The 16,512-nt window shown below is 45.1% G+C and overlaps 1 protein-coding gene across 1 annotated transcript; it reads right to left on the reverse strand.

Moving 5' to 3' along the window:
* Positions 1-12,288: 12,288 nt before the first annotated feature.
* LOC101559040 (melanoma-associated antigen 8-like) lies at positions 12,289-16,272 on the reverse strand. The gene is made up of 4 exons (XM_004606635.2): positions 16,237-16,272; positions 15,943-16,108; positions 13,498-13,566; positions 12,289-13,415 (listed from the first exon to the last, which is right to left on the reverse strand). The coding sequence occupies exons 1-4, from the start codon at positions 16,270-16,272 to the stop codon at positions 12,289-12,291; spliced, it is 1,398 nt and encodes a 465-aa protein (XP_004606692.2).
* Between the last annotated feature and the right edge of the window lie 240 nt (positions 16,273-16,512).

Raw genomic sequence — 16,512 nt, forward strand, 5'->3', positions numbered from 1 at the left:
TCTCGGAGAGCCCAGCAAGCTACAGAGAGTATCCCGCCCACATGGCAGAGCCTGACAAGCTACCCGTGGCATATTTGATATGCCAAAAAGAGTAACGACAAGTCTCACAATGGAGACGTTTCTGGTACCTGCTCGAGCAAATCGATGAGCAACGTGATGACAGTGATAGTGATATTTTGAGGGTATATATTGCTAGAATTAAAATGAGATTTTTTTCAGATAATTAGTTTTATTTTATTTTTATTTACTTAAAATTTTAAATTTAGTTTTTAATTGAATTACAGTGACATACACAGTTATAAAAGTTTTCATTGCTGGGTTTCAGTCATATAATGTTCCAACACCCATCCCTTCACCAGTGTTCATTTTCCACCACCACTTTCCCCGGACTCCCTCCCACCCCAGGACCCCCATTCCCGCTGCCTCAGTGGCAGGCACTTTCCTCTCTGTCTCCTTTTGGGCATTATGTTTTGCAAGAGAGATATTGAAAGGTTATCAGGTATTGCCCTTTACCTACTGTCAATACTCAGCAGTTCCTTTCAACGTGATAATTTCCAGCTTAAAATGAGGGTTCTATGGGCAGAGAAATTTTATCCCTTCATAATCACAAAAACACACCAAATCCTTAAACTTGTGAATTTGGATCATTACAATTTAGGACCACTATTGAAATATCCACTTTTTAAAAGTTTGTTATTTCAGCACCAATATTTGCAAAACTTTCAATAAGCTTTTAGGCTACAGTGTTCCAGCACTGCACCCCCTTGCACAGTGCCAGCTTCCCTCCACTGATACCTCACTTCATTTCTCTTCTATTCTGTCTAAAGCCCTTCGGATTGGAGCCATGAACTCCCATCCAGTGGGGACTGGTCACAGAGAATGAGACGCATCATAAAGAGACAGGCAAACACACATGGGCTATCCAAGCTTTCAGTTGTCTGTGCATTCATGAGTGATCTCACAGAACAGCCTTTTATACAAGACCATACTGCTCACCTTCCCAGCTGACATTGTTTAAGTTGACAGAGACATTAACATACAATAGGTACATGAAGAGCAGAGGCTGGGGTATTCCTTTTTTATTTTAAAAACAATGTATTTGGAACTTTATTTAAACACCATGAATTACAAAGTTGTTCATACCATAATAATTTCAGGTATTTAATAATTTAAGACAAATTCTGCCATCAGTGTGACCTTCCCTCCACCAAAGTCCCCAGTTACCCACTACCCCCAGTTTGCTCCATTAGCGGGCACAAAACAATTTATATTGCTTGTTGCAACAAATACCTCATAATAGTGTTGCTAAAGTCATTGTCTGGGCATATTCTTTTGGTGCTATTTGTTACTAGTTGAAGCTTTGGTGCTATTGTTTTCTCTCATCAATCTTAGTAGGATTTTACACAGCTTTCTGATCTATTTTCTGTGCTCCTAATGTGCTTGTCAGTACTGTGAAATTTTGTGAGATGTCATACATCCGCTTATGTGGCTGTGCACTCCAGGAAATATGGAATTGGAATGGTTCAGCAGCATGGTGTGACAGCTGTGCCATTTACATGCCAGAGGCAGTGGGTATGGGTGGAGAACTTGACATTTCAACAGGTCATGAAATTGGCCTGGGCCCATCGCTAGTAGGCTCCAGAGGTTAGGGCCCAGAGAGGCCTACCTAGTTTGGTTCAGCTGCAGCATGTCTCTGAGACCAGTTGAATCATTCTTGATTGTTTATTGAGATAACAGAAACGTTTTATCTTTGTGATAATGTAACAGTTTTTCTTCTAGAACCCATTGCCAGAGGTGTTCAGTGACAGAGAGACACTTCATGTGATGCAAGTAGGCAAAAAACTACACCTAGATGTGCTTAGGAGCCTAGTACCAAGATCCAGCTTACAGCCTTGAACATTCTAGGCATGTGCTCTACTATTTGGGCTATCTCCCTGGACCTCTAAAGATATAACAACATGAATTAAAGACCAAAAAGATAAGATAACAATATAGTACACATAACAAATTTTTTTATCTAAAAATGAAAATCATGGAAATCAGATTTTTATGCCCCACTTAACTTGAAATTCTTTTCTTTTTTTTGTTCTCACTGTCATGCTGATGTATTTATTTTTTTATTTTTTAAAAAAAAATTTAATTAGTGATTAACCATGAGGGTACAGTAACAGATTTACCCATTATCATACTTGTGTTTCCCTCATACAATGTTCGAGCACCCCTCCCACTACCAGTGTCCATTCTCCACCACCAGTGAACCCAGTATCTCTCCCACCTCCCAATCCCATCTCCTCCATCTCTGTGGCAGGACATTCCCTTTTGATCTCTCTCTCTCTCTCCTTTTGGGTGTTGTGATCTGTAATAGGGGTATTGAGTGGCCATCGTGTTCAATCTATAGTCTACTTTCAGCATACATCTCCCCTCTTGAGAGGATCCTCCAACCAGAGCTTACTTGGTGTTCTCTTCTCTATCTGAACTACCTTTTCCTCCAGCATGTGATGCCAGATTCCAAGCCATAGAGCCAACCTCCTGGTGCTTATTTCTACTATTCTTGTGTGTTAGTCTCCTACTCTGTTATTTTGTATTCCACAGATGAGCGCAATATTTCTATGTCTGTCTCTCTCTTCCTGACTCATTTCACTTAGCATGATACTTTCCATGTTGATCCACTTATATGCAAAATTCATGACTTCATCTTTTCTAACAGCTGCATAGTATTCCATTATATACAAGTACCAAAGTTTCTTTAACCAGTTATATGTTCTCAGGCACTCGGGTTTCTTCCAAGTTCTGGCTATTGTAAACAGTGCTGTGATGAACATATAAGTGCAAATGTCATTTTGACTATACTTTTTTGCTTTTCCAGGATGTATTCCCAGAAGTGGTATGGCTGGGTCAAATGGGAGCTCAATTTCTAATTTTTTGACAAGCGCCCATATAGTTTTCCAGAAGGGCTGAACAAGTCGGCATTCCCACAAACAATGTAGAAGGGTTTCTTTCTCCCCACAACCACCCCCCCCAACAGCGGTTGCTTTTGTTCTTTATAGTCCCATTTGTTTATCTCTGTTTCCATTTGGTCGATCTGTTGCATGTCATCTCTGAAGATACCGTTAGCTTCTATATTGTGGAGGGTTTTGCCGACCTTGTCTTCAATGTACCTTATGGTTTGTGGTCTGATGTTGAGGTCTTTAATCCATTTTTATCTGACTTTTATGGATGGTGTCAGGTCGAGATCTAAGCCCATTCTTTTGTATGTAGCTGTCCAGTTGTGCCAGCACCATTTGTTAAAGAGACTTTCCTTGCTGCACTTCACATTTCTTGCCCCCTTATCAAAGATTAGATGATCATACATTTGTGGTTGTGTGTAGGGATATTGCACCATGTTCCATTGGTCTGCAACTCTGCCTTTATTTCCAGTACCATGCTGTTTAAATTTTTACTGCTTTGTAGTAAAGTTTAAGGTTGGGGAGGGTGATGCCTCCCATCATCTTTTTCCCAAGAATTGTTTTAGCTATCCGTCGGCATTTTTGTTCCATATGAATTTCAGGATAGCTTGATCCTTTTCTTTGAAGAATTTCATGGATATCTTTACAGGGATCGCATTGAATCTGCATAATGCTTTGGGAACTATTGCCATTTTGACAATGTTGATTCTCCCTATCCATGAGCAGGGGATGTTTCCATTTCCTCATGTCCTCTTTTATTTCATGGAGTAGCGTTTTATATTTTTCTTTGTAGAGGTTCTTTACTTCCTTGGTTAAGCTGATTCCGAGGTACTTGATTTTCTGGGGCACAATTGTGAATGGGTTTGCTTTTTTCATGTCCCTTTCTACTGACTCATTGTTTACGTATAGGAAAGCCATGGATTTTAGGGTATTGATTTTATAGCCTGCGACTTTACTGTACAAGCCTATTGTTTCTAAGAGTTTCTTAGTAGAGTTTTTAGGTTTCTCTACATTTATTATCATATCGTCTGCGAATGGTGAGAGTTTGATTTCTTCCTTTCCTATCTGGATGCCCTTAATGTCTTTTTCTTGTCTGACAGCTATTTCAAGTACTTCCAGTACTATGTTGAATAGAAGTGGGAGAGTGGGCATCCTTGTCTTGTCCGTGATCTTAGAGGAAAGGTCCTTAGTTTTTCCCCATTGAGGATCATGCTTGCCATGGGTTTGTGGTAGATGGCTTTGGATATCTTGAGGAAAGTTCCTCCAAAACCCATTTTGGTGAGAGTTTAAATCATGAATGGATGTTGGATATTGTCAAATGCTTTCTCTGCATCTATTGATATGATCATATGGTTTTTATCTTTATTTATGTTGATATGATGGATTATGTTGATTGATTTCTGAATGTTAAACCATCCTTGCATCCCTGGGATGAATCCCACTTGATCATGGTGTATGATCTTTTTGATGAGTTGTTGTATTCTATTTGCTAATATTTTGTTGAGAATCTTAGCATCGGTTTTCATCAGGGATATTGGTCTGTAATTTTCTTTTTTAGTGGTGTGTTTGTTTGCTTTTGGTATTAGGGAGATATGTGCCTCATAAAAACTGTTTGGGAGAATTCCTGTTATTTAAATTTCCTGGAAAATCATGAGGAAAACTAGAAGCAGGTCGTCTTTAAATGTTTGGAAGAATTTGCCAGTGAATTCATCTGGACCTGGGTTTTTGTTTTTGGGGAGACTTTTAATTCCAGTTTCAATTTCCTTGATATTAATGTGTCTATTCAAGTAGTCCAGGTCTTCTTGGTTCAGTATTGGGAAATTGTAGGAATCAAGGAATACATCTATTTCTTTTAGGTTCTCAGTTTTTCGTGGCAAACATACCTTCAAAGTAGTCTCTGATGATCTTTTGAATCTCGTTGGTTTCTGTTGTGATGTCCCCCTTTTCATTTCTGATTCGGTTTATTAGGGTTCTCTCTCTCTCTCTTTCTTTGCGAGTCTTGCTAGCAGTTTATCAATCTTGTTTATTTTCTCAAAGAACCAGCTCTTGGTTTCATTGACCTTTTGGACTGTTTTCTGAGTTTCCATGTCTTTAATTTATGCTCTAATTTTTATTATTTCTTTCCTTCGATCTGGTTTGGGTTCCTTTTTCTGGTCCTTTTCTAAGATCTTGAGCTGTGAAGTCAAACTATCTATGTAAGCCCTTTCTTATTTCCTGAGGAATGCTTGCTATAAATTTTCCCCTTAACACGGCTTTAGCTGCATCCCACAGGTTCTGGTAGCTCGTGTCTTCATTCTCATTTGTTTCTAGGTATCTTTTGATTTCTTCCTTGATTTCCTTCCTGACCCACTCATTGTTCAACATGGAGTTGTTAAATTTCCACGTGTTTGATTTTGTTCTCCGTGTCTGTGTATGGTTAGCTTCTATCTTCAGTGCATTGTGGTCTGAAAAGATAGTTGATACAATTTCTATTTTTCCGATTCTATTGAGGTATGTTTTGGGGCCCAGTACATGGTTTATTTTGGAAAATGTTTTGTGTGCACTGGAAAAGAATGTGTATTCTTTCTTTTTGGCATGTCAAGCCCTGTATAGGTATATTAGGCCTCTCTTTTCAATTTCTTCTTTCAGAGTCAGTGTTTCCTTGCTGAGTTTTGTTCTTGTTGATCTATCCACAGGTGATAAGGCGGTATTGAAGTCTCCGACTACTATTGTGCTGTTAGTGATGTCCTCTTTAAAGTCTAATAGGAGTTGTTTTAAGTATTTAGTCGGTCGTTCATTAGGTGCGTATACGTTTAAGAGTGTGATTTCCTCCTGTTGTACATATCCCTTGATAAATAGAAAATGACTTCACTGTCCCTTCGAATCTTTTTCAACCTGAAATCTATGTTGTCGGATACTAGTATGGCCACTCCAGCTTTATTGAGGGAGTTGTTTGCCTGCAGGACAGTTTTCCATCCTTTGACTTTGAGTCTGTGTTTGCTCTGACTTTTCAGGTGTGTTTCTTGCAGGCAGCAGAATGTTGGGTTTAATTTCCGGATCCATTTTGCCACTCTGTGTCTCTTGATAGGTGCATTGAGCCACTTCATTTCAGCCCCTCAAATATTTTTTTGAAACTCCAGATCTCTCTCAGTAAGGAGATTCCACAGTATGAAACTACCAAGTGCAACAATTTTTTGAAGACAAACCCCTCACAATCTCCATCTCTTTCACTATGTCCCTGTGTTACTCCAAGACTCCTGACACGTTGGTCTGATGAACTGATGAACTGCCACACATTTTACAGAAAAGATAGGCGGCATAAAGTATTCCTCCTCAATTTATTTCCCCTGCACTTTAATGGTGAAACATATATATGTATATGTATATCAATATCGTCTCTTCTGTTATTTTTTACTACTGTTGCCAACAGTATTACCAGATCAAACACACTCCACTCTGCCAGTATCTCATCTTCGCATTTTTAGTTATTGGTGTTTATTGAATTTGCTGTGTGTTTTGTATCTGAGAGAAATTATTTGTTTCCCAGAACATTGTAGTTGGTCCACAGGATGCCCATCTAACTCCTGCTCCCACCTATTACTGTCACCCATTATAAACAACCTCTGTCATAGTAGTACTTTGTTTATAATTGATGACTCTACATTGCAGCATAATGCACTTTCAAAATGTCATAGTCTATTTTGATCTGGGTCTTGCTTTTGTTTCTGGTTTTGTATTTTGGGCCACAGTTAGTGGTGTTCTTGCCTGAGTCCTGGCCCTGCTTCAAGGATCGCTGTGCTGATGCACAGTGAACCCTATGATTTTATGGGCCTCAAGACAGGGTGGGCCACATGAAAGCAAGTGCCTTAACATTTATGTTAGTTCTATGGCCCACAATATGTATTAATGAATCTATGCAGATGTATTAATGTGTAAAAAATTACAAAAACACGCAGGAGGGTGCAATGATGTGTGATGATCACTTGTATCACTTGTTAGTCCCATTGATCTTCAAAATGCTCGAGCGGGCGCCAGTAACATCTCCATTTGTCCCTGTCGCAAGCTAGTGTAGCCCAATGATACCTGCTTGCTCCAGGAACAGAAAGAGCCTCAAATCGTTCACTCAGAGATTTGATGAAGAAATCTGACAATCTAGTTGGTGGGCGGCCACGAGGTCTTCTGATGTCCCGTGGAATCCAGTCTGCAACAGCTCTAGTCCACCGGTCGTCTCTGAATCACATTACATGACCAGCCCATCTGATTTTTGATGCCTTGGCAAACGAGACAGCATCCCTGATTTTTGACCATCGACGGAGGTCAGAACTCCGGGTTCCTTCTCTCACTTGAGTGAGACATGATATTCCCAGCATAGCTCTTTTGATTCCTCTTTAGGATACCCTAATAGCATTCTCATCCTGCTTGCATAGGGCCCAGGTCTCTGAGGCATATGTTAGTGCAGGAAGAATGGTGGAATCGAAAAGATGTGCCTGGAGTCGGAGGTTCTTCGTTCTCTTAACCACCTCTTCGACGCTCTTGAAGGCATTCCACGCTGCTCTCTTCCTCCTGCGCAATTCTGGCACCAAGTCATTCCTCATGTTGATTTCTTGACCCAGGTACACATAGCTGCTGCATTCGGAGATGTTCATTCCATTGAGAGCAAATGGAGCTTCAGGGACCAGTTCATTTTTCATGAACATCGTCTTGTTGAGATTCAGCTGCAATCCGACTTTCCCACACTCACGGTCGAAGTCGACAAGCATTTGTGCTGTTTGGCTAATGTTTGGTGTTATGAGAATGATATCATCAGCGAAGCAGAGGTGGTGTAATTGCCGACTGTCTATCTTCACTCCCATTCCTTCCCATTCCAGTTGTCGCATGATATTCTCAAGGGTGGCACTGAAGAGTTTCGGTGAAATGCTGCACCCCTCTCTTTACATCAATGATCACTTCCTTGTATGTGTAATGATGTGTTGTGTTATTTGCAGGCTCTTGGGGCTGCGCTCTCTCTCACTGCTCACTTTCAGTACTCTCGAGCTCTTGTCTATGGACTGGATCAGGATGGCTCCTCCTTGTTCTCTGCTTCTGTATGTTCCGCTATGCTCTCTTCTGTCTCTCAATCTCTGTTTCTGTAGTCTCTCCTCTGGTCTCTTCTGTCTCTCTTTGTCTCTGCTTCTGTGTCTTCTCTCTGGTTCTGTGTCTTCCCTCTTGCTTCTTTGTCTTCTCCTGCTTCTGTGTCTTCTCTCTGCTTCCATGTCTTCTCTCTCCTCCACTTCTGTGTCTTCTCTCCTCTGTGTCTTCTCTGCTGCTTTCTGTCTTGCCTCTGTACTTCTGTCTCTTCTCCTTGCTTCTGTCTTACCTGTGCCCCTTCTCCCCTTACAGTATTAGTTTATATAGCAATTACATAGGGTGGTGAAACAAAGGTGGGTTGAACATTAACAAGTCAACAAAGAGGGATAAGACCAATTCTCCAGGAGAATAACAAAATCTCATCTAAGGAGATTACTCCAGATTACTAGGAGATCCACTCAAGGTTAGGATCCAAACAAGGGTGTGCTGCTTTCTTCCTTCCTCAGCTAGTAATCCACTTAAATAGTTGTAGTAAATTTTGTTCTAATATTTCTAGCAATGTCATTATGTATGAGCACAGTAATAGATATATCAGACTTAAAGTTTGGTTCTTCCTGAGGACATCTCACTATATTTTCTAATCCTCAGACGAGGTTAGTCTTTATGACCTCAGCAGGGTCTTGTCTCGTCGTCATCACTTTTGGATAATGACAGCATTTCTCGATGACCATGCTCTCAACTTATAGTTGAGTATTGTGACGCTTTGGCCTGGCCCATTTCGATGCCAGGGTAGCTCATAGTTCGCCCTGGGTCCATTCTGTCCCTTGTCAGCACCTTGCTTTTGGGGTGCTAGGAACTAAGGGCAACTGAGTTTAGAAAGTAGATGCCCCAGAGTCAATATATTGGAGTCAATCAGCTCCCAAGTTTCAAAGCATAATATTAACTGTCTTCCTGTGTCCATACAGAAAGGACATTGCTTTAAGGTAAACTAAGTTTCCTGCATCAAGGCTAAAAGGACAAACACAATGTTATCCTACATTAATGTATTAATACAAATATACAAATGAATGCATTTTTATCAATTGTTGGGTCCCCAAGTCTATAATGGCTTTTTAGGGATCACACTCAATGGTGTACATTTTATTAGTTTTGACTAGTGTAGTGAGACATGAAGCCATCCCTGTAAATTGTATGGTTTTTCTTACTGCTATTTTCATTGCAGTAAGAATCCTGTCTTTTACCTATCTTCTCTCTGCCCGTAATTACCTGCCAGACACTGAACATCTTCTTAGCCTTTAATACTCCTATGATTTCATGATCTTGCAGTAAGAGTATGTTCAGTTTTATGGGAAACTGGAAAACTGCTCTGCAGGTGGCCATACTTCCAGGCCCTGCCACCAAAAGTGAGGGAGATTTCTAGAGTTCCATGCCAGCCTCTGGTGTTGTCACTGGACCTGACTTTGACCTTTTACCTAAGGGAGTTGTTATGTGTGTTTGCATTTAATTTGCTTCCAATTTTCTAATTTTATATTGTTGAATGTATAGCAGTGGAAGGCTGAAAATCCAGGTTTCAACATCACTAGGTGATCCAGGAAAGAGTGAACTCCATGAGTTGAATTCCTGAGGATCTTGTAGAGTTTGTTCTGTTTCTACTACATTAACATTCTGACTTTCTTATTTAGAGAAATAGATTAATTTCAAGATTTTGGCTTCGTTTGTCAAACTTCTTGATTATTTTCTGATACTTGTTGATGTTCCATATTTTTAAAAAATGATTGAGGTTCCGGAATTAATAATACTTTTGCTGCACACAATTTTCTGCACCTCAAACATAACCAACCATAATCTTCCAGGATCACACTTGGTGTATACATACACGGGGGATTTAAATTTACGATCTTATGCTTAGAAAGTTGCAAGATTACAGGAACTCTAGACCTGCAATTCTGGGTCCCCAGGGGATCCTTAATGAGGTCATTGCAACAAAAAGTTATATGGGGTGCTGGAGCAATAGTATAGCCCACTGAGTGTTTGCCTTGCATATTGCCAACCCTGGTTCTAGCACCACACACGGTCTTCCAAGTAGGACTAGGAGTAATTTCTGGGTGCAGAGCCAGGAGTGTGGCCCCCAATTTTTTAACTGTTCTATAATGCTAAGTTGTATTTCCTTGTGCTCATCACACCCTGCTCATTTTATTCAGTATGCTGTAGAAATTTTGTCATTTACTTAAGATAATTGATGGTGGAATTAAAATGAGGTTTCTGAGGACAACAAAAAGTTGGATCTCTTTAGTATCTACTCACAAATGTCAAATAGTTTTTTTATTGTTGAATTTTGACCTGCCCCAGCTTTCTCTCTGGTGGATTCATGATTCCACAGCATGCTCAAAGTAAATGCCTATTATAGAACTTTCCCCTCAGAAACACTCATGACTGACCCCACATCCTCCCAGTCAATGATACTCATCAATCACTGAAATTGTGGAAGTGTCCAGATCCCCAAACTAGCCTGACATATGCATTTAAATCCATTTTGGCCATGGAGCCCCAGCTTTTTTCTACTTCTTTCATTTGTTGTGTGGGTCTAATGGGAACTGCTAATCATCTCGTTGAAATGATAGGCCTCTGTACTGCTACTGTGTGTGCTGGGGTGCATCATATCTATCCTAATACTACCGCAAATAGCTCAGGGCCTTCCAAAAACACAGCATCAATGATGTCTGTTAAATGAGCTCTTCATTGGAGGCTTATTCATTGAGATTGAATTGTTCCTTCCTCATGTACATGAGAAACCAATATTAATAGCATTGTAAACTGAAGCGTCTCAGACAATCATTTAAAAGAAATCATTTAAAAGAAAAATAATTTTTTATAAAAGAAGGATAAATAAATTTATCCTTCTTAAATAATATACGTAGAATCTCCTGACCCCTCACCAGGTTATATTCACGGGGCCTCCTTGGAGGGGGCCGGGGTGAGTTTCCCTCCCCGCCCCAAGCAGAGTCCTGGCAGCCAAAAACCTTCAGAAACCAGTCAAAGCCATGCTCAAGGCCACTCTCCACACATGCAGACAAGCCTCACCTATGAAGGAATTGACAGAGGAACCCAGGTATGTGGGACCCATGGCTGAGATTTCCAAGCCTGCTCTGATCGGAACTGGCCTCCTCCAGTAGCTTGGCAGTCACACCCACAAACTTCCCCCAGTGCCATGTAATCTCATCAACAGCCAAGATCCAGAGGCTATAAAACAAAGCTCCCGGAAGATAAGATAATGATGCAGAGAATCTCCTGTTCCCATGCCTGGCTGTTTTCATCAGGTCCCCCTCGGAGGAGGGCATGTTGAGTTTCCCTCCAGGCCCCAAGCAGAGCTCCGGGAGCCAAAAGCCTACAGAATCCAGTCACAGCCATGCTCAAGGCCACTCTCCACATGCTGGGACGAGCCCCATGCATGAAGGAACTGGCAGAGGAACCCAGGTATGCGGGACCCGTGGCTTTGATCTCCAAGCCTGCTCATATTGGGACTGGATCTCCTCCACCCAGATCCCTAGTTTTCCAGTAGATTGGCAGTCACACTCACAAACTGCCCCCAGCGCTATGTAATCTCACCAACTGCCAAGATCCAGAGACTATAAAACAAAGCTCCCGGAAGAGACCAATGCAGAATCTTGAATGGCAAAGCCTGGCAAGCTACCAATCTTGCATGGCAGAGCCTGGCAAGCTACCCATGGTGTATTTTATATGTCAAAACAGTAACAATAATGTGCCTTATTCCCGACCCTGAATGTGACGGGGACAAATGGAGACATTACTGATGCCTGCTGGAGCAAATCAGTGAGCAAAGGGATGACAGTGATGCAATGAAATAATACAAGCATGACCAGGAGTGTACATACACAGTACTTTTATTAAAGGGCATAAGAAGTGAAAATTATGACAGATTACTTCTATTTTTTCACTTGTGACTCTATCCACTGTAATGCTCACTTCCATTACATTTCCAAGAAAAATTCTATTGAAATACCATGTTATCTAATTCTGTGTCATAAACCAAGACAGACTGTATCACAATGTATTAAGCCAAGATAGACTTTATCCAAAAATCTCCTCTTGCATTCCAAAAGTACAAACACAGGTGTGGACACAATCATGAAAAAACTTGAGAGGCTATGGCATTTCATCTTCTACTAACAGGGAAAAATGCAAAACCCGGGAAATCAAGAGCAATGGCCAAGGTGTCACAGAGAAGAGGAAACCTAGGACACCCTGGATGGGATAACTGCTCCCCAGGCATCAGCCGCTAATCCCGCCCTGCTTTCTCAATGTTCTGTAATCCCAGCTCAGCCGGCTCCTCCTTCTCAGTCTCATCGAGCAGGTGGAAGGAGTCCTGAGCCCTGCTCTTGGCACTGAGCCAGAACTCCAGGACTTTCACCTTGAGGGTGGCAGCATGCGCGCTGGGGCCCCACAGAAACACAGAGCGTGGGGGATCACTGCCCAGCACCTGCCTGCACTCCAGGTACTGCTCCTGTACCCACACATTGCTGAGGAGCTCCCTGGGATCCCCAAAGATGGCGTGCTGCTCCCCAGCCTGCAAGCCAAGCCTACTGAGTGCATTCAAGATGGCCTCCTCCGAGGCCCAGTCTCCCTCCCGACTGATGACGCCCAAGACAAAGAGCAGCAGGCAGCTCTGCAGCATGCCAGAGTCGGGGCACGTGGCCTTGGCGTGGCGGAAGTCCAGGGAAGTGACCAGGACATAGGTGTGCTGCTGGGGATCCAATTCCACCACCTCAATGCCAAAGGTGAGCTCCAAACACTCACGGGCCTGCGGGAAGAGGACGGGCAAGAGCTCGGGCTCATCAGGGCACACGACACTCAGCATGTCGGCCTCGGAGAGGAGCTCCTGAGAGATATACTTGAGCAGCAGGAGCCCCACCATCTCAGCCACCTTCCCATACAACACCTCAAGGCCACATGGCTCAGAGACTTCTGCCCCCTGCACGCTACTCGGCCCCTCTCCAGCGTGGCTGGAGCTCTCCCCCTGGGCCTGCATCTCTGCAGTGCTGTCCCCAGAGCAGGGAGAGGGGACAGGACTGGGGATATTTGGGGGAACGATGAGTTCCCCAGAAACCTCCTCTTCAGTAACTTCCACATCCGGGAGAGAGGAGGAAGAGAGGGAGGAATAGGACAAGGAGAGGTAAGAGGAGGAGGAAGACAAGAAGTCCGATGAGGACCAGGAAGAGCACAGGGAGAAAGAGCAGGACGAGGACGAGGAGCTGGAGTCTTCTTCATCACTCCAGTTTGGCTGTCCCAATTCCAGGACAGGTTCATCTCTTTGTGCCTGATGTTCTTCCTCAGGCTTCATCAAGTCATTGATCTGACAGCCAGGCATGATGACACGGTTCACAGGAAAGAGGTGAGTAGATGATACTGCAGGCCTGGGGGAGAGAGGAGGTGTGAATGGCCCCAGTGGACAGAGATGCCCTTGGGGACAATGACCAAGGTGACTCACCTGGATCCTCGAAAGTGGTGCTCTTACTCTCACACGCTCTGTCCTCCTGGGCAGACCGTCCCCCAAACCCTGAAGGAGGAAATAAGGTAATTGTCAAAGTACCAGCCACACAGGGCAAATTTGAATCTTAGCAGCCTGCTGGATACCATTGGTGCTGTGGGGGTCCCTCTGTCCTCTGGTGGAAGACTCCTGGCTGTGCATTCAGGTGGCCCCCTCACCTTGACCTCTGGGTTCGTACTGGGCCTCCTTGACACCTGATATGGGGCTTAGAGTATGTAGTTCCCGGAGCCGCTGTAGCAGGAAAGCACACAAGCACCTCTGCACTGCTGATGCCTCGAGGTTGTGTTGACCCACGCCAGTCAGCCCCAGGTGGCAGCAGTGCAGAGCAGGGCTTCATGCAGACCCACTGTGTGCTGGGGGTCCCCTCCTACCTCAAGCCGCCATACTTAGTCCCAGCACGGAATATTCTCAGGCCTATGTACTCCCCAGAGGGAGGATCCTACAGAGCAAGGCCACCCCTGCACTTATCTTAGGGGCAGGGAGGCCTCCCTTCCTCACAGCTGCCTGGCCTCCAGGAGTTCATGCGTGGGATTTTCTGGCAGCGCTTCTGTCAGGGCTCAAGGCCTTTTTCGTCTCCTTCCATGGCCCTGGACTTCACCCTCTACTGAGCTGAGCAATGTTCCTCACAGCAGGACCCTCACCACTCCATGGCCCCAGGGGCGGAAGTCAGGACACATTTCAAATCACCCTGCATGGCGATCCAAAGGCACAGCACGGTGGCACGAGTCCCACCCTTGAGGGGCTCAAAATCCCAGTCTCCTTCTTACCTCAGTTGGGCTTCTGCAGAGCTCCAAGTTCCCCCCTGTGTACCACAGGGTCCATATTATAAATGGAATCCCAGTTCCCCAGACTCTCCAGGCCCACATCATGACTTGTCTCCTGCGTCCTGCGAACTGCTGTCCACTGTCTCTAGGTCTGTGTTTTGGGGTCTGGAATGCCCCTGCCCTCCCTCACAGCCTCACTTGTGTGCCAGCATGACCTGGGCCCTGCCTCTGCAGACCTCAGCCAGGCCTCTGGAGCATGTTACCTTTCTCTGGCAGATACAGAGCTGGGGTGAAACCCATGCTCATCCCTTTCTGGGATTCCGCCATTGGACATTGTGTTTCTAAGGTCACTCCATTGTTCTGAGGCCCTAGATGCTTGAAGATCTGTCAGGCGCTCTCTGGGTCCTTTCTGAGCTCCTCTACAAGCATTGCCCTCCCTCTGCTGACCTGGATCCCTCATCCTTACACCCAATCTGGAAACCAGGACCTCACATGTTGTGGAACTGCTTCTGGGTCCCACAGCATCAGTAGGCTCTCATACTGCTCCTTCCTTGGGGTCAGGTTCAGTCCTTCCTCCCTCAGCCCCTGCCTTTGACTGCAGTGAGGCTTGTGCATCACTCTGCGGTCACCGGAGTTCTTGTTCCTTGTAGTGAATCCCCAGACTCTCAGCTCTGAATACAAAACTTGTCCCCTGAGCTCATCCTCAACTGGTGTATCCCAACTGCCAGCAGGGGAAGGTTTCAGTACTTTGTAATTTTCTGGGGCTTCAGGAATCGTCTAATCTGCCTCTGAGTCCTCAAGCCTGCAGTTCCCAGCCGCTGAGCTCTCCCCGGGTCAACCTGGAGCCCTGATCTTATGCTCAGCCCCTAGCTCAGAGCCAGGTGCAGAAGGCAGGACACTTTGGGGGATCAGCACACCTGAGGCTCCCAAGAGTAACTCTGATAAGGGCCCAGGAACTTTCAGTTCTCCCTTAAAATCTGCCCTCAGCACACCACTTGTTCTAAGACTTGATTCCCCACTCTCACGCGGGGTGTGCGGAGAGGAGGGCATATCCCACAAGCCTGTGAGTGTTCCCGATATTGCAGAGGGGAGAGGGGATCTGCACCCCCCCCCCGTCCTCACTGGATTCAGCACTGTAATTCCAGCCAGAGTGAACCCTCCTGCTGCCAGCCTGTAGCTGCCTGCACCCAAAGCCCGCGTCACGCTCATACCCCAGTCTTTAGTGCTGGGCAGTCCCAAGTCGGTATGTTTGGGCATCACCCACATACCAGGTGGCACTGGCTGTGTTCCCTAGGGCGTCTCGGTGCCCCCCTGGTCTTACCTTGACTCAGGAGAGACTGTGGCAACCCTCTGCCCTCCTCCAGTAGGACCCAGCTTCACCACCAGAGTTCCACCGAGGCAGGGAGGGAAGCGCGCAAATCCCACCCCCAAACTGTGCCCCAGGTTCCTTGGCAATCTCAGCAGGTCACAGCTGCATTCTGTGGGTCCCCTCTCGCCTCCCTCGGGGTCCTTTGCCTTTGCTCAGGAGAGGCTGTGCCCACCCCCTGCCCGCCGGAGCCTCCCCCTGCCCCCAGAGCTCTGCCTCCCTGGTCTCAGGGAGGTGTGGAGCCTGGACACTCACAGTCCCGCAAGACCCCGGGTCTCGTCAGCTCCCCGCCGGCCTCTGCGGGTCCCCTCTGGTAGGACAGAAGGCCCTCGTGGTCTCCGGCAATGGCTTCCTCTCCAGCCCTTGACGAAATGGCTGAGCCCCAGGAAAAAGGGGCGGACGAGAGCTGCGGCCCCGGTGGCTGATGGGAGGCCAGAAGAGAAACTGTTTCCAGGGGCCTATCATCAGGGGCATCTCAGCCTTCAGGCACATCGTGTTCTCAGGACGTTGCGGATGAAGAGTCTGGGCCGCAGCTGGGGGTGGGCAGACCTGCTGGCTGCAATCGTAGATGAGCTGTTGCTGCATCCTGGTGCACAGCGCTCTGCCCTTTCCACCTTCCTTCCCGGCCAGAACCGGACTCACATCTCCACCTGAGCACGGGGCATTGTGTGCGGATACACGTGCATGCCCCGTACACGTATATAGATAATGTGTGAGCACAGGTGATGGATGTGAGCATACTTTTATGACTGTCTCTCACAAAAATACCACTTCGGTTTTTTAGTATGTTTAGGAGTTTCTTATAATTTGTTTGAAAAAAGTATC

Source organism: Sorex araneus, chromosome X, assembly GCF_027595985.1.
Source record: "Sorex araneus isolate mSorAra2 chromosome X, mSorAra2.pri, whole genome shotgun sequence".
NCBI lineage: Eukaryota > Metazoa > Chordata > Mammalia > Eulipotyphla > Soricidae > Sorex > Sorex araneus.